Below are 24,976 nucleotides of genomic sequence, written 5' to 3'. Positions count from 1 at the left end.
GTCTCTGGATCTATTTCATTCATCAGTTTATTTTGTTCATTAGATTCTACATATGAGTGAGATCATGTGATCCTTATCTTTATCTGGCTGGCTTACTTTGCTACTTTCTAAATAGTATTCTTATTCTTTACATTTTCCCCCAAATAGCCTAATTAGCAAATTGTTAAAGGAAATAACTTTGCATGTAAAAGTCATTATTTGTTTTAATAGTCCTTAGAGATGAACAAACCCCAAACACTAGCAATTATTTAATGATTAGGTGTTTTAGTTACGAGGATGGGAAACTTCCCCAAAATGTACAATTACGTTGGCCTCTTCGCATTTGTCCTCTCTTCTAGCAGGGACCAGTGCCCATTCTCTTCTGCCACATGGTGGCAGCATTTGAACACTGCCACTCATTTCCTCTGGGGCAAGTACACATGTTTAGGTAAAATCTTGGTCTGTGCAGTCTGATTAGAGCAGCGGTTCTCAACCTGTGGGTCGTGACCCCTTTGGGGGTCGAACGACCCTTTCTCAGGGGTCTCCTAAGACCATTGGAAAACACATATATAATTACATATTGTTTACATATTGTTTTTGTGATTAATCACTATGCTTTAATTATGTTCAATTTGTAACAATGAAATTGGGGGTCACCACAACCTGAGGAACTGTATTAAAGGGTTGCAGCATTAGGAAGGATGAGAAACACTGGATTAGACGGACATGGCTAAATGAGACTGTGTTGTCCCAACTGATGTGCTGTGTAAGTCTTCTTATGAAAATACTCTCTGTGACAGAAGAAAATAATATATAATGTTCTATTGCCATTTTGGGGGATGAAGAAACTCCTCTATCCTCAAGATTCTCAAGGCTAGTCTAATAATTAAAGTTACATGAGAGTGATTAACAAGAGAAAAAAACAAATTTAACATTTATATAGGCATGGGAACCCCACATACATGAGAGGGTCAGAGACCCCCACTTACATGAGATGTTCAGGGACAGAAAGTTATAATGGGATATATATGATATACTGAGCCAAGGAAGAGGTAAGGTGCCTTGTGTTTTCAAAGGGTCACTGTAGGATGGACAATAGAGAAAATCAAATAAAACAATACATTTCACAAATGTCAATAAAATTTATAAATTCTCAGTTTGATTGATGAAGAAAAAAAGAGTAGGACACAAATTACCAAGGTCAGGAATATGAGAGGGGATATGGCTGCATCCCAACATTTAAAAGAATAACATGAGAAACTTTGTGCCAACACATTTGAAAACAGAAAATATGGATAAACTTTTTGAAAGATAAAAACACAAACTAGCACAAAATAAATAGAAAACATTGGAGGTAAAGATGCTTGATTAAAAGTCTTGAAATTCTAAGGAAAATGACTTTGAAATCATGGTTCTGTGGGATGGTCCCAAACAGACTCACTCATAATTCTTACCTCTCCTTTCCAAATAGCTTATAGTTATTTTTTTTTGGTGAAAAACTAGTACATTTTAGGTGTGTCTCAGTCTTTAAAATCTGAGAGTTTTGCAGTTTTCAGAATTCCTGTTTAGAATGTTCTCTTCCTAATTTGCTTGGTAAAAGTGCTGATCCTTGAATATTCTGCAAAGAAGTTCTCTCTGACACTTAGGCTGGATTAGGTCTCTTTCCTGTTTATTGCATTATCTCAAGAACATAATATAGATGAGAAGACTGATTCACCCAGGCAGCTTTGCTATTGTGACCTTGGTTTGATTGATTAATCCTATATAATAAAAGGGTAATATGCAAATTGACCCTAACAGCAGAACAACCAGGAACAACTGGTTGATACGATGTGCACTGACCACCAGGGGGCAGACCTCAATGCAGGAGCTGCCCTCTGGTGGTCAGTGGGCTTCCACAGGGGGAGTGCTACTCAGCCAGAGCTGGCTCATGGCTGGCCAGCACAGCGGTGGTAGCGGGAGCCTCTTCCACATCCGTGGCAGTGCTAAGGATGTCTGACTAATGGCTCCCCAGGGAAAGCTGGCCTAGGCCATTAGTTGGACAGCCCCCAAGAGCTCCCAGACTGTCAGAGAGATGTCTGACTGCCAGCTTAGGCCTGATCCCCTGGGAAGCAGGCCTAAGCTGGCAAGTGGACATCCCCTGATGGGTCCTGGACTTTGAGAGGGCACAGGTTGGGCTGAGGGACCCCCCCCCTGAGTGCATGAATTTTCATGTACTGGGTCTCTAGTATAAATATAAAAAACTAAAGATAGATGAGTGGATAAAGGTGATGTGATTATATGAATAATTGATTTATTGTTGTGATCATTACATAATATATACAAATCTTGAATCATGCTATACAACTGAAACTAATATAACATCACAGACAAATATAGCTCAATAATAATAAAAGGGATTAAAATCATGTTCTTGTTTTGAATTTGACTGATAGAAAAATTTCTGACATGATGTCTATGTTAATATACATACTATGAAGATAGTTTTAATGATGATGCTTGTCCTAAAAAACAGTGGAAAAATTGAGTAGATTGTATTGTGAATATGTATAATAGTTGAATTGCTGACCCTAAAAAATATGATTTTTTAGTGGGAAAATAGTCATGGAAGTTCATTTGAAGAGAGATGGCTTAGTCATAAACATATGCTGATGAATAAATAGAGGGCACCAAAAGAAGTTTCTTAAAAATACTGCCTATCAAGAGCTGCGTCAGACCTGCAAATCCTGTTCCTGACACATTGTCAGATATCTAATACCAATCTAACAGCAGTGATTATGTCAACACTGGTGGACTCTCTTTTTTCAAAGTCCTCAAGCAACTAGATTTAATGAGGATTATATATATAAGTATTTTTATAAGAATTATATATATAAGTATTATATATATGAGTATTTTAAAAAAATTATCTTTATTGTAAAGTGTTACATATGTCCCTCCGTTTTCTACCATTGACCCCTCTTGGCAATTTATCAAAAAGGAATGATTGAGCCCTAGCTGGTTTGGCTCAGTGGCTAGCATTGGCCTGCGGACCGAAGGGTCCTGTACCCAATTCCTGTCAAAGCCATGTACCCAGTTGCAGGCTCCTCCCCGGCCTGGGCCTTGGTAGGGGCACATGCAGGAGGCAGACAATCAATGTGTCTCTCTTTCTCTCACATTGATGTTTCTGTCTTTCTCTCTCTCTTCTATCCTCTCTTAAAAAAAAAAAAAATCAATGGAAAAATATCCTCCGGTGAGGATTAAAAGGAAAAAAAAAAGGAATGATGAATATTTATTTATCTTTGTACAAAGATAAGTTCCATTGAATTCTGAGCTATTGCAATTAAAGTTATCTCAGGGCATGAAAACACTGAAGCTGCTAAAAGACATAAGTTCAAGAAGAAAGGAAGAGGTGGCAGCCATTTAAGGCTGAGTCTGGAAGGAGTGAGATGTGTTCACTACCACTGGATGCGTAGTGGTCTTGAATTGTACCCATGTGTGTCTCAGACCAAGCCAGAACCCTGCGAGTCACCTTTCAGTGTCCTTTTCCCTTTCATCTGACATACACTTTATCAGTAAAATATACATAGTGTTGTTGTTTTTTTGGGGGGAAATATATATATAATTTCTTGCAGAGAAGATGAGAGACCGTCTTGAGAAAGATTCTCCCATGATGCAAGCAGGGAGGGGGAATAGCAGGAGTGGAGGAGGAACACAAAACTCCTCCTGGACCCTTCCCTCTTACTCCCTTATGGAACAAAAGCCCCAATCTGAGTGTGAGGGAATAACAGGACAACACACGGTCACGTTAGGAGACAGGTGACAACCCATGGCAGCTGAGAGAAGGTAACATGCAAATCTTCTAGCCACGGGGAAGGAATGAGAAAAATGCCAGGAAGCCTAGAACTAGAGCACGAGGTGGGCAAACAGCACGTGTGCAGGCCTCATCCCCCAGCCAGTGCCTGCCAAACATGGAGGCTTAGTCCTAACATCAAAGAATAACTCCCGACTCCCAATCCCACAAGGCCAATAGGTGTCAAGCAAAAGTAAGTGTGAAATATGCAGGGAGAGCTAATGAGGCTGACTCCCCTTGAAGAACAGCAGCACAGCAGAGAGGGAAAATCCAGAGCTGAAGGTAGAGCAGATAGTTTTACTAGAAATCCTCTGGCAAACCAACCCCCAATATAGAACACAAACTGCCAATAAAAACATTTGAAGCCTGTGGTTCACGGAGCATAGCTATAACAACAAAACAAATATCACATCCTGCTCAACTAGACTGGCAGCTCCCCCTCCCTCCCCTCCACCATCTACCCAAAGGCCTAACAGAAGGAAAGGTATGCCTGAGTTAACCTACATTTCTAGCTCAGAATCCAATATAATCTGTCTTTGTAAAATGGTGGATAAATATTTATTAATATCTAAATATGTTGCATGTTCCAAAAATGTTGGGCCATATAAAAAGTCAAGGAAATTAATGTACTTCCAAGCTGCAAAGAAATTAGCACCAGACTCAGATATGCTACAGGTGTTGAAACCATCTCAAATAGAATTTAAACATCCAGATCAGCGATTTTCAACCAGTGTGCTGCAAGAATTTTTAAAACATGCAATACCTGACTAGTCAGGGGCACTGACTTCTTTTCCCTTAGATTGTCAAATTAAAAAATGACAACAGCCAACACAACAATAGCCATCCGGTGTGAATGAGTCAAAATTATACCTACATTTTTTTTTTTTATCAGATAGGCCAAAAAAATCTATTTTTAGTGTGCTGCAGAATTTTAGTAATTAGTTTATGTGTGCCACGAGATGAAAACAGTTGAAAATTGCTAATCTAGATTAATATGTTAAAGACTCTAATGGAAAAAGTTGTCAGTGAACAAGTTCATATATGTAATTTCAGCAACAAGATAGAAATTATTGTGGCAGGATAGTAAGACGCTAGGAAAATTCCTAAGCAAGTGGAAACTGAGACAAGGAAATTCAAGGAGACCAAACAGTTCAGACAGTTTACAGCCAGATTGTAAATAACAAGCCCTTATCTTCCCCAAGCAAGGATGCTTGAGAACAAATGGTTAATGTCCCTCCTCCCTAACCAGCGGATACAGGGCTTAAACCACCCCGGAACTGCTGAAATAGGAGTGGGGAGGAAAGAAGAGAGAGTTTATCTTACCCATTAAACAAAGAAGTCAGCTGTTTTAGGGGAGGAAGGGAAGGAAAGTTTGTATCTCACTCCTTGAACAGAGAAGTCAGTAGTCTTGGGGCTTCTCAGGATAACATCACCAGGTGCTTCTCATAAGTTCTAGGACAGCCATAACAAAGTAAAAGGAAGGCCTTGAGAGTTAATCTGTACCAAGATATTCAGCAGACAAATTTTGAAACCTACAGACAAAAAGTATAAAACTCCTCAAACCCCCACCAGGCTCATTCTCGGATTTGCTGAGATGCCCTTCTGTGCTTCCTAAGCCAGATGCATTTTGACAGATTTTCTTGCCTTGATTCTTTAATAAATTTTCTCTTTAATGAATTCACTTCATTCCAATGCCACTGTCTGGTGTCACTCATTTTAACTCTTTATTATGAGACTGACAAGAACCAAGAAGGGGGCAGCCCCCTCCCTCCAACTCAGGGACAATAACATCTTTCCTGTTGATTCAGGTGCCTATCTATATATAGAAAAGGCTAAGTGTCCGTCCGTCTGACCAGTAGCTATGACACGCACTGACCACCGGGGGGGGGGGGGAGGGGAGGCAGACGCTCAATGCAGGAGCTGCCGTGATGCACACTGGCCATTTAAAAATAAACAGCATGACAGACCTGGTGCCAACAAACCAACACTTAGCTTCCCCCAAGTGGGACCAGGCCCTGCCACCACCCCAGAGCAACACCTCACCAAATCGCAACCAATGCCACCAAGACCCCATGGCACAAAAATGCAACCCACAGCCCAGCCCAGCCCTGAAAAGGTCTCTGTGGATAGCAACGCCCAGCTTCCTCTCCCTAGTGACTAGCCTCCTTGGAGTTTCTTGAGCCCAGGAACCCAACTTGCTTTATAGCCAGGTGCAAACATTTTACAGTTTAACCAAATGTTTGTGAAGCGTTTTCCCGTGCCATCACGTGGGAAGCTTTATCAAATAAAAATTAATAACTGTGTTCTATTTGTATTCATATATTTTAAATGTTATAGTTTCAACCTCTAAGCTTGGCAGGACAAGGTTGCTGAATACTTCGTTAGCTTTTCATGAAGTCATCAAGGTCTCATATAAACTCATTTATATGAGAAGCCAATATTTTATGACCAATTGATTCCAGTAAAGTCCAAAGTAAAATTTGCACACATATGCAAATGAGCACTAGCCAAAAAGAATGCTGTTTAAAAGTAAATTTTAAGCTTAATACGAAGAAGAAATTTTAAAATCTCTTCCGCTACTATTTACAAAGTAAACTGAAAGTTATTATTCAAGCATTAAATCTCACCATTAATGAGACACCATAAGTAAAAAGCGAGTTACTTTTACTTGAAATGTATGCATTGCAGTATTGGCCAACATCTGAGAAGCAACCAAGTTTGTTGCTCTGTTTAAAAGAAAGTGAAAGTTTTTAAAAGAAACTCCCTAAATGTGGCTTAGGAATTACTATGGAAGGAAATACAGAGGGAAACGCAATCAAAAAACACCAACGTCAGCGGCTAAAATCCCAACTTGAAAAACAAAAGGGGGAATAGTGGAGAAATCTCCTGTAAATAAACTACCTCAAACCTTAATTACTTTAAATTTTTTCACTTGTAATGCTGATGGCAAGGCACCCATGGAATTACACTGGTGTCAGAATAAGCCAAAGGAAAATGGTCTGGTTAAATAGAAAGATCCCAAGTCTGGTTTATGGAAGGGCCTCGACTCCTTGCTAACATTTGGTTAAGGATATGCTTGTGTATTTCCAGAAAACTTCTCCAAGCCCATGTGGATTCCTGCAAGAAATATTAACTTCAACATGGATCCAAGGGAGGAACTGACTAGATTAATGAAGACCTTGCACCTGGAACCATACCCTGTACCTGCAGCTGCAGACAATCAACTACTCCGGCCACAGATAGCAGTAGCCCTAAGCAACACACTGAAGATAAGGAGTGGGAGGAGAACCAGATGGATGACAAACAGTCCGAGATGACCTGGGGGATGGTGAAGAAGACGGTCCAGAAAGCTGAGTGAATTTGTGAAGAGACCAAAACCCCAATAACGCCTGAGAAAATCTTTGTTGCCATGCCAGCAGCCATCAGTTGTGCAGTAATATTACCAGGGGCAAATGGGAAAGTATATTGGACTTACGTTCCTGACCCTCCTTTGGTAAGACCCCTTACTTGGGCTGATCCCTTGCCTAGTGTAGTCACCAATAATACCAAGCACCTTGGTCATCCAGGAGGACCATGGGTGGGATAAGGAAGTATACGGGCAAAGAATAACTACACGTGTGTCGCCACCCAGCTTCCCTTTTGTATGACACAGAATCCAACTACTGCTCCTTTGTGTATAGAATTAAAGAGAGGTTTCTGGCTAGCATGGACACCAAAGGAGGGGGAAGCAAAAGCCCAAATAATTTACTATCACTACTTGCTCCTGGGAAAGGTACAGAAAATGTAACATTACTAAGACAGCCCCCCACTAAGCCATTATGTAAAAAGTCTTATGAATGGCACCCCACCGAGGAAGAAATTAATTGGCAAGACTGGTATAGTGACTACCCCACCAGCAGCAAACTTAATAACAGTTTTTCTTTTGTGGTTTGGAGCCCCTACGGGTCTGTGTATAGTAACAGTTGCACCCTAAAATGGAAGGGGACCACATCCCATCAATATGTTGAAGCTAATCACTTCATCTCATGGTACGGAGGGTGATTTGTTGGATCTCAATTACAACATGATAATTGGCCCCTACAAAATACGCAAATTAGCTGCTGCACTTGCACCTATAAAATAGTATAGTTTTAACTCTAGCTTAGATAATTCCATTTGTACCTTTTGAGGAACTCCCAATAAGATAGTATTTGCCACCACCTATGTATTTGGTCCTTTTGTATTCCTCTCAGGCCCCATCCAGATGTGCCCTTATTGCAACAAGCTATCTGTATGAGGTGTCATGCACAGGCTGCACACTATCCCATTGTATTAATTCTACATACCAAAAAGATTCCTTCATGATTTTAAAACAACCTGCTTTCGCTTGGGTTCCTACTAACCTAACTGAGCCTTGGGAATCTCATCAAACCTACCAACTGTTACATGACCTGGTAAAAATCTTAAAACGACAAAAAAGATTTCTTGGAATGTTAATAGCAGGACTCTTTGCCCTCACAATGTTACTTACTTCTGTGGGAATTGCTGCCTCATGCATGGTACAAACTGTTCAAACTTCTCAGTTTGTACAACAAGTTAAGGAAAATGTAACTAAGATCTTATCTAAACAAAAAAGAATTGACAGCCAGTTTGAGATAGAATTATTGGCACTAAAGTCTACAGTCCTGTGGATGGGTGATGAAATCCACAGCTTAGCGCAAAGAATATCCTTGCAGTGTCATTATAACTTTTCCCAGATTTGTGTTATCCCTGTTCCCTATAATAGTACCTTACACCCTTGCGAATCAATAAAAAATCACCTTCTTGGTGCTTGGGGTAAAGGTAACACAACCCTTGATATTTTAGAATTACAGCAGCATATTGTACAATTAGCCCAGGCAAACTTACAAACTAATTCCTTAGATACCTGGCAGCAATTTAAAAAGGACATGAAAGAATTTAATCCCTTTCACTGGATCTCCTTACATTTGCCTCTTAGCATAACCACTGTTGCCTATCTCATTCTTGTTCTTATATGTTTATTTCTAGTCTGCAGATGTGGAATGAAGAGTCTTAAAAGGACTAAGCCCTTCAAGTGGCATACACTTTTCAAGAATTATGAAGAAAACAGAAAGGGGGAGATGTGGATGCTATCCATTGTTAATACTATCATGAAAGTGCAACAAGGAACTTGGAAGGTTGATGGACCTTGAACTTTAGCAAGGCTAAAGCTATGCACCGATTGTTCTGTCAAGATAATGGTGGCTCAAGCAATTTCCTGACCTAATAGTCTCAAAGTAAATTTCTACTAATATTTACTGACCTTTAAGATAGTCTGTCTGCTACCGGATTGCCTGCCTAACTGAGGGCAAGATGTGTATTTTAAAATTGAATAAAAGCTAACAGGGCCAGGGCTTTGGGGAGCCTCTCCACTAGAGAAAGGTTTTCGCCTGGCCCCCATGCCTTCTAAATTCATATTTCTTGTCTAGTGCATTCGTTTGTGCATCAGCCCCTTTTCCAGATCCTGAACTTTAGCTGCAAATGGATGCAGCTTCACAGTCACCTTTGTCACTTAACAGTTGATTAGGAACTTTGAGAGCCAAGGACACAAATGCTAGCCAAGGACCAAGCAGTTGGTTTTTTTTAATTATAGCAGCTGCAGGCCTGCTATGTAAATTCTTTTCTGCAAAGTAAATGCCCATATCTTTAAATCTAAATGAATAAGGTAGATATATATGTGACTGGGTGTACTTAAAGTAATAGGCATAAAAATAAAAATATGATAGCCGTTTTCTAAAAGTGTTTAAAATATTTACTCAATCAAGATTAAAATTTTCAAAAGCTTTAAAACAATGTTATGTAAACCACAAACTACATTATTAGCATTATTTAACAAGTGAGGTATCCTATTTTCATTGGAAAGGCACTCTTATTTATACTGTATTGTCCACAATGAAAAGAACAGTGTTTCTATATTAGCATGTAAGCCAATGAATACCATGACTTCTTCCTCCATTTGCCAATAAAAGGCCTGCCACAGTCTCAACCCCCAGCTTTGGCATAATGGCTTTCCCTTCTCTTTGGGCCTGCTTACTAATTGGCTGCTTTGCTGTTTCATTAGCAGAAGCATCCAATCTCTCAGATCTGTATCCTCCCTTATGGAAGGAGAGTCCTGGTCAGTTCAGTGACTACAGGGTGAAAAATGGAAAGTACGTTATTAATCCCTGGGTATATCCTGAGAGATTGGGGATGTATAAAATTCTACTGAGCCAGACAGCCAGTTATTTTGAAAAATTTGCACCAGAAAATGAACAAAATATATTATGGGGACTGCCTCTACAGCATGGCTGGCAATATACTACAGGTAAGAATGAATGACTCTTGTTTTCAATCTAATGATCTACCAATATAACCACATAGTAATTGGGAAATGAGACTCTATTTATGTCATATGATGTTTTTCGAATGGATTATTTTATTTTCCCTCCTTCCCCCACATAGCCACTATTTTTCCCCCTTCTCCTCCTCCTCCATAAGTCCTTCTTCCATGTGTTGCCCATTTTTAGTAGAAACTGCAATAGGCATAGAGTGTAGTTGCCAAACACAAAAAGACTTCATTTCTAATCTATTGAGCATTCTGAAAGTATTTATTGAACTTCTACTAGGTGCCAGACTCCATTCTAAACAGTGAGATGAGCTTTAAAAACAAAGGTGGTATCAAATTAATTTGAATTCCTTAGAGTTCTAATTATGTTACCTTTGGGGATGATGGCAAATAGTGGCACCTTGTGCATAAGAGATGTTTTTCTGCAAATTATTTATTCCACTTGAAAATAAAGTACATTCAGTATTCAGTTAGAAGATATGTTTGTGTGAAAGATTCATAAATTAAAGAATATTTTTGTTTTGGCTGACAGAAGAGCTCATGAAAAACAGTGGTGCCTCTTGCCCACTCCATACTGATAACACTACCAGTAAGGAAATTAGTTCAGTTCTTATGGGAAAAAAATATAGGGAGATAATAGTTTATCTGTGGCATGCGGGTCACATGCAGGAGCTACTGAGGTTGGCAAGCCACCCATCTTAGTCAAGGTATATCTTGAGACTCAAATCTACTTCTATTTATCTGGCTTTCCCTTAGCATCAAAAAGACCATGGTCCAGGAGAAATCATGAACACAGAGTTCACTATGGGAGGCATGCCAGTCTCAGGGGACTGTAAGCCGTGGTAGTAGGAGGCTGCATGGGCTGGTATATTAATGCCTTTCTTGCTCTTGCATCACATTCACACATTAGGACCAAGCCTGACTAAACTCACCTAGTGACAAGCTTATATGTGCCCCGCATTTTCTAAGAGCGAAGTGGAGTGTGTGTGTGGAGATAATATCTGAGACACCTTCCATGCCAGCAAAGACATTACAACACCATTGGAACAGGAAATATAGCGAAAATTAAACAGAGAACAAATACATAATAACTTCTGTATAAAAGCTAAAAGTGCAAAACTGGAAAGAGAGTGGAGTCATTAGTAATAATTAGTAATGTTATTATTCCCATTTTATAACTAAGGCATAAGTGGGAAGTTATTTAGCAAAGATGAACTGAATAAATGACAGCAGGGATTTGGTTTGCCTGTAGGTCTCTTTTAATCTGTGTGCCTATTATCGCCCTCATTTTGAAGGGAAGAAGAGAAGGAACTAGAAGAGAGAATAATTACAAAAGTAAATAATATTCAAGACAGGTAATTCAAAAGTACAAAATTGTAGTAATAAAAAAAATCAGTTCAGAGAAGAGAAATGAAGGATAAAGAGTGATAGGAAGAGGAATACTAGTCATCAGAAGATACATGTTTAAACAGTCAGATGGCTGCCAGTTGGGAGGGTGTTTGGGGGGTTGGTATAGGGAGTGAAGGGATTAAGAAATACAAATTGGCCCTGGCAGGTGGTGCTCAGTGGTTAGAATATTAGCCCAAACATCAAAGGGTCTCAGGTTAGGTTGATGGTCAGAGGCATGTACCTGGGTTGCAGGTTCAATCTCTGGCCCAGGTTGGGGCATGTGCAGGAGGCAACCTATCGATGTGTCTCTCTCACATCGATCTCTCTCTCTCTCCCCACCTTCCTTTTACTCTAAAAAAAATATTGATGGAAAAATATCCTTGGGTGAGGATTACCAACAAAAAAAGAAGTACAAATGGGCAGTTATAAGATAGTCACTGGGAAGTAAAGTACAGCATAGGGAACATGTAGTCAGTAATGTTGTAATAACTATGTACAGTGTCAGCTGGATACTAGACTTACAGGGGGGATCACTTCTTAAGTTATATAAATGTATAACCACTATATTATACACCGGAAGCTAATATACTACTATCAACTGTAATTGAAAAACAAAAATAATTAATTAAAAAGGTAAATGTGTATCTTTACCAAAAAAACAACAACAACAACAAAAAAACGCACCTAATTCAGTGACAGTTTCAAAATGTGCCTAATAAATAATTTGTGTATCTCCTCTCTGCTAGGCAGATTAGCGGATCCCAGCCAGAGGACAGACTGCGGCTATGATTCTGGAGATCGTTTGTGCATCTCTGAGGACAGTTGGTGGGCTGGTAAGTTCATTTAAATAGCAAAATAGATAATAGTCCCCACCCCTCCCCGAAAAACTCCCCACAAAAACAACAACCCCGTATTCAACGTAACATTCTAGGGACAGAGACAAAACAAAAACATTACTATTTTTTTGTTAAAATAAATCTACTTCATCATGTATCCTGTGGCTTGTATGCCACATTCTAGGATGTAACAGCCACAAGTTATGATTCCTTAGGACATATTCTGCTTTTCACAGAAGGACTGAAACAAGGAACTTCAAAGGACGATGGCCTGACAGACCAGAACTGGCAGTTAGGTGGGAGGTCCTGCTAGTGACAGGGAAATGAGAGGACAAGAAAATGATCCCCTTTCTTATTTTGCTCAGAGCAAGTGTGTAGCCTTAAAATCCGTAAATAGAGATTCATTGACTCGGCGGCCGTCCCTGAGCAAATCGACTTCTCTCGTTCGCGCACCTCGCTCGGCTTCCTCTGCAACCATGTCTGACAAACCCGACATGGCTGAGATTGAGAAATTCCATAAGTCGAAACTGAAGCAGACAGAAAAGCAAGAGAAAAATCCACTGCCTTCAAAAGGAACGATTGAACAGGAGAAGCAAGCAGGCGAATCGTCCTGAGGCACGCGCCGCCAGTATACACTGTACATGCCACCAGCATTGCCTTCTTATTTTTCTTCTTTCAGCCGTTCAACTTTGTAAGATGCAAAGAGGTTGGATCAGTTTAAGTGACTGTGCTGCCCCTTTTCACATCAGAACTACTGACAACGAAGGCCGCACCTGCCGCTCCCATCTGCCTGGCTGGCTGACGGGAAAGGGGGACAACTTGCATGTTGGTGAAGGAAGGAGCTGGGTGGGACGAGGGTGAAATCTAGAGTTAAAACCAAGCTGGTCCAAGGGGTCCTCCGGGCTGTAAAATGCAGTTTAATCAAATTTAGATATTATAATATAGTTGGCTGTAAAGCCTATACTGATTCCCACTGGTGATGCAGAACATTTTTCATCATACATATCCATTTGTGAATGCAGTCCCACACCCACTATAGCTGGCTGATACTTCAAACAACTATGTAAATCTGGAAAAAAAACAAAACAAAACAAAAAAATCTTGATCTAGCTCGTTTGCCACATCAACTGAGAGGATGAAGACCATTGTCAGTAATCAGACTGTCGGTATTCCAAAAACTGTCGACATCACTCTGAAAGAAAGCACAGTTATTTTTATAAAGGCCTCAGAGGCACTTCAATCACATCACTGTAGATAGAACTCAGTCTCCTTGGAAAGAAAGAGAAGCAGCTCCGGGTTGACAAAGGTGTGGAAATAGAAAGCGGCGGGCTGCGGCCATGTACAGAACATGATCAAGGGTGTGTCGCTGGGCTTCCGTTACAAGGCGAGGTCTGTGTATGCTCACTTCCCCCATGAACACCGTTAATTCGTAATAGTTCCCTTGTTGAAACCAGAAATTTCTTGGGTGAAAAGGACATTTGCAGGGTTCAGATGAGGCCAGGCGTGTCTTGTTCAGTATCTCAAGCCCAGAAAGATGAGTTAATCCTTCAAGGAAACAACATTGAACTTTAATCAAATTCAGCTGCTTTGATTCAGCAAGCCACAGCAGTTAAAAACAAGGCTATCAGAAACATGTTGGATAGTGTCTGTGTTTCTGAAAAAGGACCAGTCCAGCAGGCTGATGAGCAAGATCGTAGTATTCCAGCTACAGCAATAGCAAGATTCGAATGATTCCTCAGGCTTAGTGTGATATTTTAAAGATGCAATAAAAGCCATGTATTGGTTGGCGTGGATGAGGGGGTAGGAGGGTGAGAGGACAGGGAGGCAAGGTGGGGCAGGGACTTGATTCTAGACCTGTGGCCTTGACTCTATGTGGGTCTTTGAGAAGAACCAATCCATGTCATTTTTGAAAAAATGTGTAAAGGTTTATATGATGTGTGTCACTCCAGAAAAGTGAACTTTAGTGAGATCTTGTTTCTAATTATTGAGAAATATCTTTAAGAAATTGTGTGCAAACTAATTGTGTGTAAACTAATTGCAAAACACAGAATAAAACTGAAGAATTAGAAAATGCCTTCTGATTATTTTTGTATTCAGTAGCTGACTAAAACCTTAGATTCCTGCTTGATAAAATGATTTGTGGTAGATAAATCTGCTAAAGTAGGTAATGTGCAGAGAGAAAAGCAACTTAATTCATTATTAACTTAATTATCCAAAGATCTATTGTCAACACTTAATCCAACATTTTTAAAAAATATATATTTTATTGATTTTTTACAGAGAGAAAGGGAGAGGGATAGAGAGTTAGAAACATCGATCAGCTGCCTCCTGCACACTCCCTACTGGGTATGTGCCCGCAACCAAGGTACATGCCCTTGACCGGAATCAAACCTGGGACCCTTCAGTCCGCAGGCCGACGCTCTATCTACTGAGCCAAACCGTTTAGGTCCAACATTTTTACTTTAAAGACCTAATGTAATGTAAGGACTTTGTAATGTCATGGTTGCTCATTGAACTTGCTTAAACAAAATATCAACACTATAACCACATTAAAATATTTTAGAAAAAAGTCACATTTCATGGCAAAACCTCAGTTAAAAGTGTTGTATTATTCTGTGCACAAGTAGATGCCTATCTTCCTTATATCCTTACTGCTTTGAAAAGAAAATATTACCGAATCCATTAAAAAGATGTTTTGTTTTAAAACATTATAGTCAACTACTTTAACATATTTATGATTGTAGAGATATTAACAGAAGCATATTAAAGTTAGATATATAATTCCTACTGAGAATTTCAATTTTTTTTCACTGTTTTAATATATTGCTGGGTCTGTGAGTTTTTGCTTAATGGTTTACAGATTTACTTAAAAATATCCTTGATCACACTTGTTAGTGCTTGTGGTGATAATAGGTATTTTGCTGTTACAGACATGAATTACTTTCTCTCCGCATTGCCCTTCCTTGCTGCGGTTGGCTCTGACATAATGGGGATATCATCAGACCAAGTCATACTTTTGCCACCACCGAAGGATCAAACAAAGTTTTGTCTTAATGTTTCTACTTGTCAGTCATCCTTCCCTAAGACAATGAGAAAGTGGAATGTCTTCTACCAGGTTCCATTTTATATTTGTAATTTATTCTCCTAAGAGGTGGTAAAATAAGGTATTTTTTTTTTTTTGGAAAATGCTTTGGTTTAAGTTTTTGTGTGCATTACACAATATTTTCCTCAGTATTACAATGTAAATTTTTGTGCAAGTTATATTAATATTATTACACTGCAGCAGGACATTGCATGCCATTAACATCCTCGGACTCAATAAAGCATTACCATGAAATCTATCCACTCATCTCACCCTAAAAAAATTATATGTAAATGTGAGAGCACCCAGCATATAACACTGAATGAAATTATTCTGGTTAATTGAACCTTTAAATCAAACATGGGGTAACTCTTGAGAGAAATATGATTATAGAGTTGTTTTTAGAGCAGTCAACTTATTTAAACTGCATTAATAAATGACCACATGTAGGTAGAACTAACAATTATGGGGCAATTAAAATAAAATATTCAATGAGCAATATAAAATACATTGGTGAAGCATAGACATGGACCAAGATCAGTGCTGAAAACATAGATTTCTTAGCTCTACAGTTTTAGTTCGTTATTTTAGATAAGTTTAAATTAAATATTATAATAATATTTTCCTTTTCTTAAGCTTAAACTTTTGTTATAATTTCAAGTATGGTAGCAGAGAAAAAATGATAAAAATAAAGTATTGATTGCTGGGAAAATATTTGTACTTCATTTCTTATAAATGCATTCAATATTACTACAAATAATAGGTAATTATTGTAGTCTTTCCAGAGTGTTAGTCACTGATGGCTTACACAAACTAGTTCTTAGAAACAAAATTCTCCTTTGATGTAGACTATTGTTAAATTGTAAATTTGAACAAGATGAAATTGTAGGAAAATAAATTGTTATATTTTTCTCAAATATGAATTAATTTCTCCTCTTTACTATAGCATTTGCAGTTACCTTCTAGTAGCTTTGAGGACTTATTGAAGTACTTATGGGCTGCACATGTATCAGCCTTGGAAGATGCTTACAAACTATTTGAAGATAGGTAAGATTGGATCCCAAATAATTTTTATTTAATATGGAAAATAATTTGGGGGTTTATTTATGTTTTTATATTCTTCTAACATAACTGTCAATCTTCCTATTAAATAACATATCTAATAATCGGGGTATTGAATGATGAGGTGTTTATATTTTAGTATGGTCAGGCTCAAAAAGTGTTTTATGAAGAAAGGGCACAAATTTGAGAAGAAATATCTCATACCAAAAAACCAACACATAGAACTTACAACCAATTTCTCTCTATTTAAGAAAAAGACATTTTATTCATTATTTTGATTGCAGGCATATAATATGACTAGAGGCCCGGTGCATGAAATTTGTATATGGGTAGGGTCCCTAGACCTGGCCAGCAATCAGGGCTGATCAGGACCTTCAGGCTGCTGGCCGGGGCCTTCCTTCATTCCACGCTGCCCCTGGTGGTCAGCGCATATCATAGCAAGCGATCGAACTCCCAGTCTCCCCATTGAACTCCTGAGGGGACAATTTGCATATTAGGCTTTTATATATATAGATAGGGGCATACTTGGGTGAAAAACCAGTATCAGGGTTAGCACACTTGAAAGAAAATGTAGCACAGCAGGGAGCAGACAGCATTTCAAGAAGAATGAGTCTGTTAAAAAATTGCAAGTTGTTCAGCATGCTTAGATGGCTGTTGAGAACAGGAACCATGAATTATAGAGTTATAAAATAATTTCTACACCCTTAACCTCACCACTGTGATAATTGTCCCCCAAATATATGCGAGTTTGGTTTCCCAGAAGACTGCATCCTGTAGGAAAAACCCATGTATTTAGAAAATTGGACAAGAAAAGCACACACATATTTCCCTGGGATGCTCAGTATTTTGGGGGTCTCCTAACTTCCAGAAATCAATAGTGACAAAGGATGCATGAATCTAGCAAAAACACTGCCTTTGAATCTTTGATTTTTATCTGCCCATTTCTAAAGAGTATTACTTAGTAATTGTCTAATATTTAGTTATTATATAATATGCAAAGATAAAGTATCTTTTTAAAAGTGATAAAACTTGCTGAAACCGGTTTGGCTCAGTGGATAGAGCGTTGGCCTGCGGACTGAAAGGTCCCAGGTTCGATTCCGGTCAAGGGCATGTACCTGGGTTGCGGGCATATCCCCAGTAGGAGATGTGCAGGAGGCAGCTGATCGATGTTTCTCTCTCATCGATGTTTCCGACTCTCTAGCTCTCTCCCTTCCTCTCTGTAAAAAATCAATAAAATATATTTTTTAAAAAAAGTGATAAAACTCAAAATAAAATATAAAAACCTAATTGGATGCCCCTTTACAAATTTAAAATTTTAACTACCTATATTTGTATTTTCAAAGGTAAGTACTCAGGCCCTAGCTGATTTGACTCAGCAGATAGAGGGTAGTCTCATGGACTGAAAGGTCCTGGGTTTGATTCCAGTCAAGGGCATGTAACCCGGTTTTAAGCTCGATCCGCATGTGGGAGGTAATCAATCAATGTGTCTCTCTCACATCGATGTTTCTCTCTGTTTCTCCCCATCCCTTCCACTCTCTAAAAAGCAATGGAAAAAAATATCCTTGGGTGAGGGTTACAAAAAAAAAGTACAATAAAAACAACAACAAAAAACACCCACAAAGGTAGGAACTCAGGCCATCACATTCTGAAATTAAGATCTACATTCTTCGTTTGTTGACAAAAGATGAATTTTTTTCTAGAAAACACTGAGTCTGAAATTCTTAGTGGACTAATTATAATTATACATGTGACCACTTGTCTTTTAGGTTGCAAGACTATTCTAAACCAGAAGCAGATTTTGGAAAAAGTTGGTATGTGGATGTGGGATATATAGCTACAGCCAAGTTTCCGACAACCTTGATTAGAACAAATGAATTCCAGAAGTGTCTGCCACCACGAATGCTTGTCAGTGGAGACAGAGCCCCCTACATCAGTGACTTTACTAAACTTCAGAACATAGTCCTGCTTGGTTTAAATATTCTTCATGAAGTTGATAACGCTACAGGTAAGGGCCTTATTAAAAATACCTTAAACAAGCCCTAGCTGGTTTAGCTCAGTGGATAGAGTGTAGGCCTGTGGACTGAAGGGTCCTGGGTTCAATTTCGGTCAAGGGCATATGCCCAGGTTGTGGCCTTGATTCCCGGTAGGGGACGTGCAGGAGGCAGTTGATCAATGATTCTCTCTCATTATTGATGTTTCTATCTCGCTCTCCCTCTCCTTTCTTCTCTGAAATCAATAAAAAAAGCCCTAACTGGTTTGGCTCAATGGACAGAGCATCGACCTGCAGACTGAAAGGTCTCAGGTTCGATTCCGGTCAAGGGCATGTACCTTGGTTGCGGGCATATCCCCAGTGGGCGGTGTGCAGGAGGCAGCTGATCAGTGTTTCTGTCTCATTGATGTTTCTAACTCTCTATCTCGCTCCCTTCCTCTCTGTAAAAAATCAATAAAATATATTTTAAAAAATTAATAAAAATAAAAATATATTTTAAAAAATACCTTAAACAAAATCAACATAACATTGAGTTGTAAAGAAACAAATAATGATTATATCACACTAGAGGCCCAGTGCATGAAATTAGTGCACAGGTAGGGTCCCTAGACCTGGCCAGCAATCAGGGCTGATCAGGGCCTCTGGCTGCTGGCTGGGACTTTCCTTCACTCTGCGCCACCCCTGGTGGCCAGCGCATATCATAGCGAGTGATTGAACTCCCTGTCTCCTGGCTGAACTCTTGAGGAGACAATTTGCATATTAGGATTTTATACATATAGACTAGAGGCCCGGTGCACAAAAATTTGTGCACTCGGGGGGAAGAGGGGTCCCTCAGCCCGGCCTGTGCCCTCTCGCAGTCTGGGACCCCTCCAGAGATAACGACCAGGTGGCAGAAGGCAGGCCCAATCCCTACGTGCAGCCCCTGGTTGGGTTCAGAGCAGGGCTGATTGGAGAGTTGGGGCACTGCCCCCTGTCATGCACAGAGCAGGGTTGATTGGGAGGTTGCAATGCCACCCTCAGTCACGCTCAGGGTAGGGCCGATTGGGGGGTTGGGGCACCGCCCTCTGTCATACTCAAGGCAGGGTCGATGGGGAGATTGGGGTGCCAACACCTGTCATGCACAGAGCAGGGCCCATCAGAGGGGCTGGGGCTCCGTACCCTGTCATGCACAGAGCAGGGCCGATCAGGGGTTTGGGGCGATGCACCCTGTCACACACAGAGCCGCAGGGCAATCAGGGAGTTGGGGAGCTCCCCCTACCAGGCACAGAGCAGGGCTGATCAGGGGGTTTGGGCGCTGCCCCCTGTCACGCTGATCCCAGTGCTGGGGCCGGGAGGCCTCTTGGCTCTGCTGGTCCCGTTGCTGGAAATGCCTCGCGTCTCCGCTGATCCCGGTGTTGGGAAGCATATTACCCTTTTACTATATAGGATAGAGGCCTGGTGCATGGGTGGGGGCCGGCTGGTTTGCCCTGAAGGGTGTCCTGGATCAGGGTGGGCATCCCCACTGGGGTGCCTGGCCAGCCTGGGTAAGGGGATTATGGCTGTTTGCAGCTGGCCACACACCCTTTAGGGTGGGGGTCTCCACTGGGGTGCCTGGCCAGTCTGGGTGAGGGGCTGAGGGCTGTATTCAGGCTGGCAGGTGACTGAAGCTCCTAACCGCTTCTTTTGTTTTTCTTTTCTTTTTTTTATTCTGGGCCAGTTTTAGTTCTGGCTCCAGCTCTGAGGCCTCTGCTGCTGCTGAAAGCAGGTATCTGGTTTGTTTGGGTTCTATAATCGAAACATTGTATCAACTCCAGCTCTGAGATCCCGGCTGGCTGAAAGCAGGTTTCTGGGGTTTTGTTTAGCTTCTATATTTATAACAATGTTTCAAACTGCAAGCTGAGAGGCCGGCAAGGCAGGCGGGGAATGTTGGAGTCCTCCGTCACTGAAGCAAGGAAGCCTCATGTTAGCTTCAAGCTGCCTGGCTGCCGGCCGCCATCTTGGCTGGCAGTTAATTTGCATATCGCCCTGATTAGCCAATGGGAAGGGTTGCACACGTACGCTAATTACCATCTTTCTCTTTTATTAGATAGGATACTTTCAAAGAAAGTCATGCTTTCCTATAGGTATCCATGTTACACATTTAAAAATATATATATTTTTATTTCAGAGATTAAGGGAGAGGGAGAAAGAGATAGAAACATGAATGATGAGACAGAATCATCGATCGGTTGCCTCCTGCACACCTCTCACTAGGGATTGAGCCTGAAACCTGGGCATATGCCCTTGACCAGAATCGAACTCAGGACCCTTCAGTCCACAGACTGAAGCTCTATCCACTGAGCCAAACCAACAAGGGCTTCATGTTACACATTTTGATCCTTCCACTCATGATCTGTCCTTATTGACCATGAAGCCACCAGACTATCTCAAGCCCATGTTTTTAAATCTATAACCCATATTCTGTCTTTCTTTCCTTGTACATGGCTCTTCAATTTAGAATGAAATAAAGGACATCAAAATAAATCCTGCTATGATTAATGGACTTATGTAAGCTCCCACCATCCAGTCTTACTAATCATAGATGAAGCACTCTCCTCCATTTCCTCAACTGTAGGATTTCTGAGTAGAGTGAATTGATAATTGTTTGTTTGAATAACCATAGTATTCCAAGTTTCCAGATATGCTCTTAAGCAGTGAACCAAGCTTAAAACAATTAAAAAAAATCGATATTTTTATTTTATTTTATTTTTTAAAATATATTTTATTGATTTTTTACAGAGAGGAAGGGAGCGAGATAGAGAGTTAGAAACATCAATGAGACAGAAACACTGATCAGCTGCCTCCTGCACACCGCCCACTGGGGATATGCCCGCAACCAAGGTACATGCCCTTGACCGGAATCGAACCTGGGACCTTTCAGTCCGCAGGCTGATGCTCTATCCACTGAGCCAAACCGGTTACGGCAAAAAAATTGATATTTTTAAAACAAACAAAACAAAATAAAAAATCTGAACGATATAAAAACATAGTAAACACAAATACGTTAAATATATGATTTGAAATCTTATTTGCATTACTCAGAGTAACAAATATACCCAAATATTTTAGGGGCTTTACGTAATTGGAGTTTTTTGCTCCAGTGATGGTGCCATATTTCTCTGATAAAAAAAACAGGTGCTTCATAAGTTTAAGTAATTCCCCAGATGGTGAATGACACAGTAAGTTTGCGTCCTGGCAGTGTTATTTTAAAGCCTGTGCTTTTTCCCCTTAACAAATCACCCTGTATTCAGAAATCCATGCTCCAGGATAGTTTGGAATGTGGTATTAACACTTTGCTCTTGTTGGATGTATCAAGGCAAGACTTGATAACTCAGTGTTACCAAATCTAAAAATTTCAAACTAGCTTAACTTCTTCACTAGTCTAGATACAAAGAAGAGAAATGGTGCTTTCTCAGGTCTTAGGACATTAATAGATTAGCCAACTGAGAAACATGAAACCAAATGCTCTCACACACCAATCAAGTAATATGCTACAACTACATGGAGAAGAGTAAAGGATGTTTATGAAAATTAAATGGACATTAAGCATTACCCTCCTTTCCCCAGAGTCTAGGAAGATACTTTCAAACTGCCGCCTTTTGAACATTAACTGATCTAACCTGAAATATGTTTTAGTTTCAATCATCATTTTAAAAAATCTATTTTACTATTTTCTTAAAACACATTTTAATTGCTATACCTTTTACTTATTTTTAAAAGTACATCTAAGTATATGTATATTCAATGTTTAAAAGTCTAAGTGTATAAACACATGAAATGAAAATAAAAATCTTCATCTTCTCTCCTCAATCACATCTCTTAGTCTTTCACCTATTTTTTAAAATAGTTTTTGGTGCAAATTTCTAGGATTTTTTAATACATCAAACAGTGCAAATAAATGAATAAATAAAACCTGTGCAGTTTGTACAAATGAAATCACACTCACTGCTCTGCATTATACTTTTTCAACTGAAAATTTTTCTTGGAGCTTTTCCTGTATCAAAAGGTGTTAATCAAACTATTTTCTTTAGAGGATATGTAGTGTTTTATTTAATAAATTATACTTGTAGAGATTATTTTATGTTATAAGCTATTGGCAATATAACAACAAAGGCATTTTATACATACTTTTGGGGCACAATTTATTATCTTACCAATACATTTTTAGAAAGGAAATGAATTAAAATCAATGGGCCATATATTGCCAACTGGTACTCAAAAAAGTTTTCAGGACTTTACATTTTTGTCATAAAACTATGAATTAAGGTTCTTGTTTTTCTCCAACCCACTACCAAATAACAATTTCTATAATTTGTGTTAGTTTATTATGTAGAAAATGTTGCTTAACTATTATATGAATTTATAGTCTTTGAATGTGTTTATGCACTTTATCCAGTTTTCTATGGAGTTGCTTAATTTTTCTTATTGATTTTTACATGAAGAGCTGGTCAGTTAATTTTAAAAACATATGTGTACAATTATCATGTAATGAACATATAATATTTGTGTGTAAAACACATATAATTTTATTTAAAATAAACATTTCAATAATTGGGCTTAAACTTACATGTAAAAATTTTATATCTTTGCCAGGGTCATTCTCTTTGACTGTATGGAAAATTTTAATGAAGACAGAACGTGCAAGAAAACTAGTTCTAGAGCTTTCAGAAATAGTTCTTCAATCTTTAATCTAAAATTCTGAAAATAATGAATCAACAATAAAAGTTTCTAATTTTTTGGGCAATAGAAATTTCAAAATTTAACACGATCATAACCAGGATAGTTTTCTTGATTCTGTTGTTTTTTATTTATGCTGATTTGTTAGAATTTTGTCCATGCATACCTAATTTTATTTTTTTTAGAGTTAGTATATAAAAAGAAGGAGGCTTTGTGAGGCTCCTACGGTTTCTGGTGGGAGTTATTATTATTATTTTTTTTTTATCGTCTAAAGTTTTACATATGTCTTCTTTTACCCCAATTGACCACCCTCCCAAGCCATTCCCACCCCAGGCAAGCCCCCACTGCCCCAGTGTCTGTGTCCATCGGTTATGCTAATATATGCATACCTGATTTTAAATTCAAATTAATGTTATGATTATTTTGTTTAATTAATAATTCTTAATTTTTAATTCATCAATATATGTTTAGCCTTTAAAGAGGATTGTATTAAACTATTATAGATCACTGAGAAATTAATAAACAGACATTCAACTCACATGGCTCTTTTGTTATTAACATACCAGAGGCCCGGTGCACAAAAATTTGTGCACTCGGGGGGGAGGTGGGGCCCTCAGCCCGGCCTGTGCCCTCTCACAGTCTGGGACCCCTCGGGAGATAATGACCTGCTGGCTTAGGCCTCCACCCGGGTGGCAAAGGGCAGGCCCAATCCCTAGGTGCAGCCCCTGGTCGGGATCAGAGCAGGGCCGATTGGGGAGTTGGGGTGCTGCTCCTGTCATGCACAGAGCAGGGCAGATAGGGAGGTTGCAATGCCACCCTCAGTCATGGTCAGGGTAGGGCCGATTGGGGAGTTGGGGCACCGCCCCCTGTCACACTCAAGGCAGGGTCGATGGGGAGGTTGTGGCGCCACCCCCTGTCACGCGCAGAGCAGGGCCCATCAGGGGGTTGAGGAGCTTTCCCCTGTCACTCACAGAGTAGGGCTGATAGGGGAGTTGGGGCACCGCCCCCTGTCACACACAGAGCAGGGCAGATCAGGGGGTTGGGGCACCACCACTCTCACACTCAGGGCAGGGCTGATGGGGAGGTTATGGCTCTACCCCATCACACACAGAGCAGGGCCCGTGGGGGGGGGTTGGGACGCCGCATCCTGTCACACACAGAGCCGCAGGGCGATCAGGGGGTTAGGGAGCTCCCCCTATCAGGCACAGAGCAGGGCTGATCAGGGGGTTGGGGCGCCTTCCCCTGTCACGAACAGAGCAGGGCGGATAGGGAGGTTTTGGCCCCGTCCCCTGTCACACACAGAGCCGCAGGGCCATCACGGGGTTTGGGCACTGCCCAGTGTCACACTGATCCCGGTGCCGGGAGGCCTCTCAGCTCCACTGATCCCAGTGCTGGGAGGCATATTACCCTTTTACTATATAGGATAGAGGCCTGGTGCACGGGTGGGGGCTGGCTGGTTTGCCCTGAAGGCTGTCCTGGATCAGAGTGGGGGTCCCCACTGGGGTGCCTGGCCAGCCTGGGTGAGGGAATCATGGCTGTTTGCAGCTGGTCACACACCCTTCAGGGTGGGGGTCCCCACTGGGGTGCCTGGCCAGTCTGGCTGAGGGGCTGAGGGCTGTTTTCAGGCTGGCGGGTGACTGAAGCTCCCAACTGCTCCTTTTTTTTTTTTTTTTATTCTGGGCCAGCTTTAGCTTTGAGGCTTGGCTCCAGTTCTTAGACCTCCGCTGCTAAAAGCAGGTTTCTGGCC

General features: G+C 40.3%; 2 protein-coding genes and 1 pseudogene across 3 annotated transcripts; all 3 read left to right on the top strand.

The window, feature by feature from the left end:
* Window positions 1-9,853: 9,853 nt before the first annotated feature.
* On the top strand, window positions 9,854-23,246 carry LOC308521429 (protein LEG1 homolog; the record flags this gene model as incomplete). Its single annotated transcript, XM_081094451.1, has 6 exons — window positions 9,854-10,154; window positions 12,311-12,397; window positions 15,331-15,515; window positions 16,429-16,529; window positions 18,311-18,549; window positions 23,146-23,246. The coding sequence occupies 6 exons, from the start codon at window positions 9,854-9,856 to the stop codon at window positions 23,244-23,246; spliced, it is 1,014 nt and encodes a 337-aa protein (XP_080950577.1).
* Window positions 12,824-13,014, top strand: LOC308521431 (thymosin beta-4-like; the record flags this gene model as incomplete). The annotated part of the gene is made up of 1 exon (XM_081094453.1): window positions 12,824-13,014. The coding sequence occupies exon 1, from the start codon at window positions 12,877-12,879 to the stop codon at window positions 13,012-13,014; it is 138 nt and encodes a 45-aa protein (XP_080950579.1). The 5' UTR covers window positions 12,824-12,876.
* LOC308521513 (large ribosomal subunit protein uL6-like) lies at window positions 13,536-14,131 on the top strand (annotated as a pseudogene). The gene has a single exon. The product of its transcript is annotated as a large ribosomal subunit protein uL6-like (transcript).
* Window positions 23,247-24,976: the final 1,730 nt, after the last annotated feature.

Source organism: Myotis nattereri (assembly GCF_964212035.1).
Source record: "Myotis nattereri genome assembly, chromosome: 6".
Taxonomy (NCBI): Eukaryota; Metazoa; Chordata; class Mammalia; order Chiroptera; family Vespertilionidae; genus Myotis; species Myotis nattereri.
This window is presented reverse-complemented; position numbering and strand designations above follow the sequence as displayed.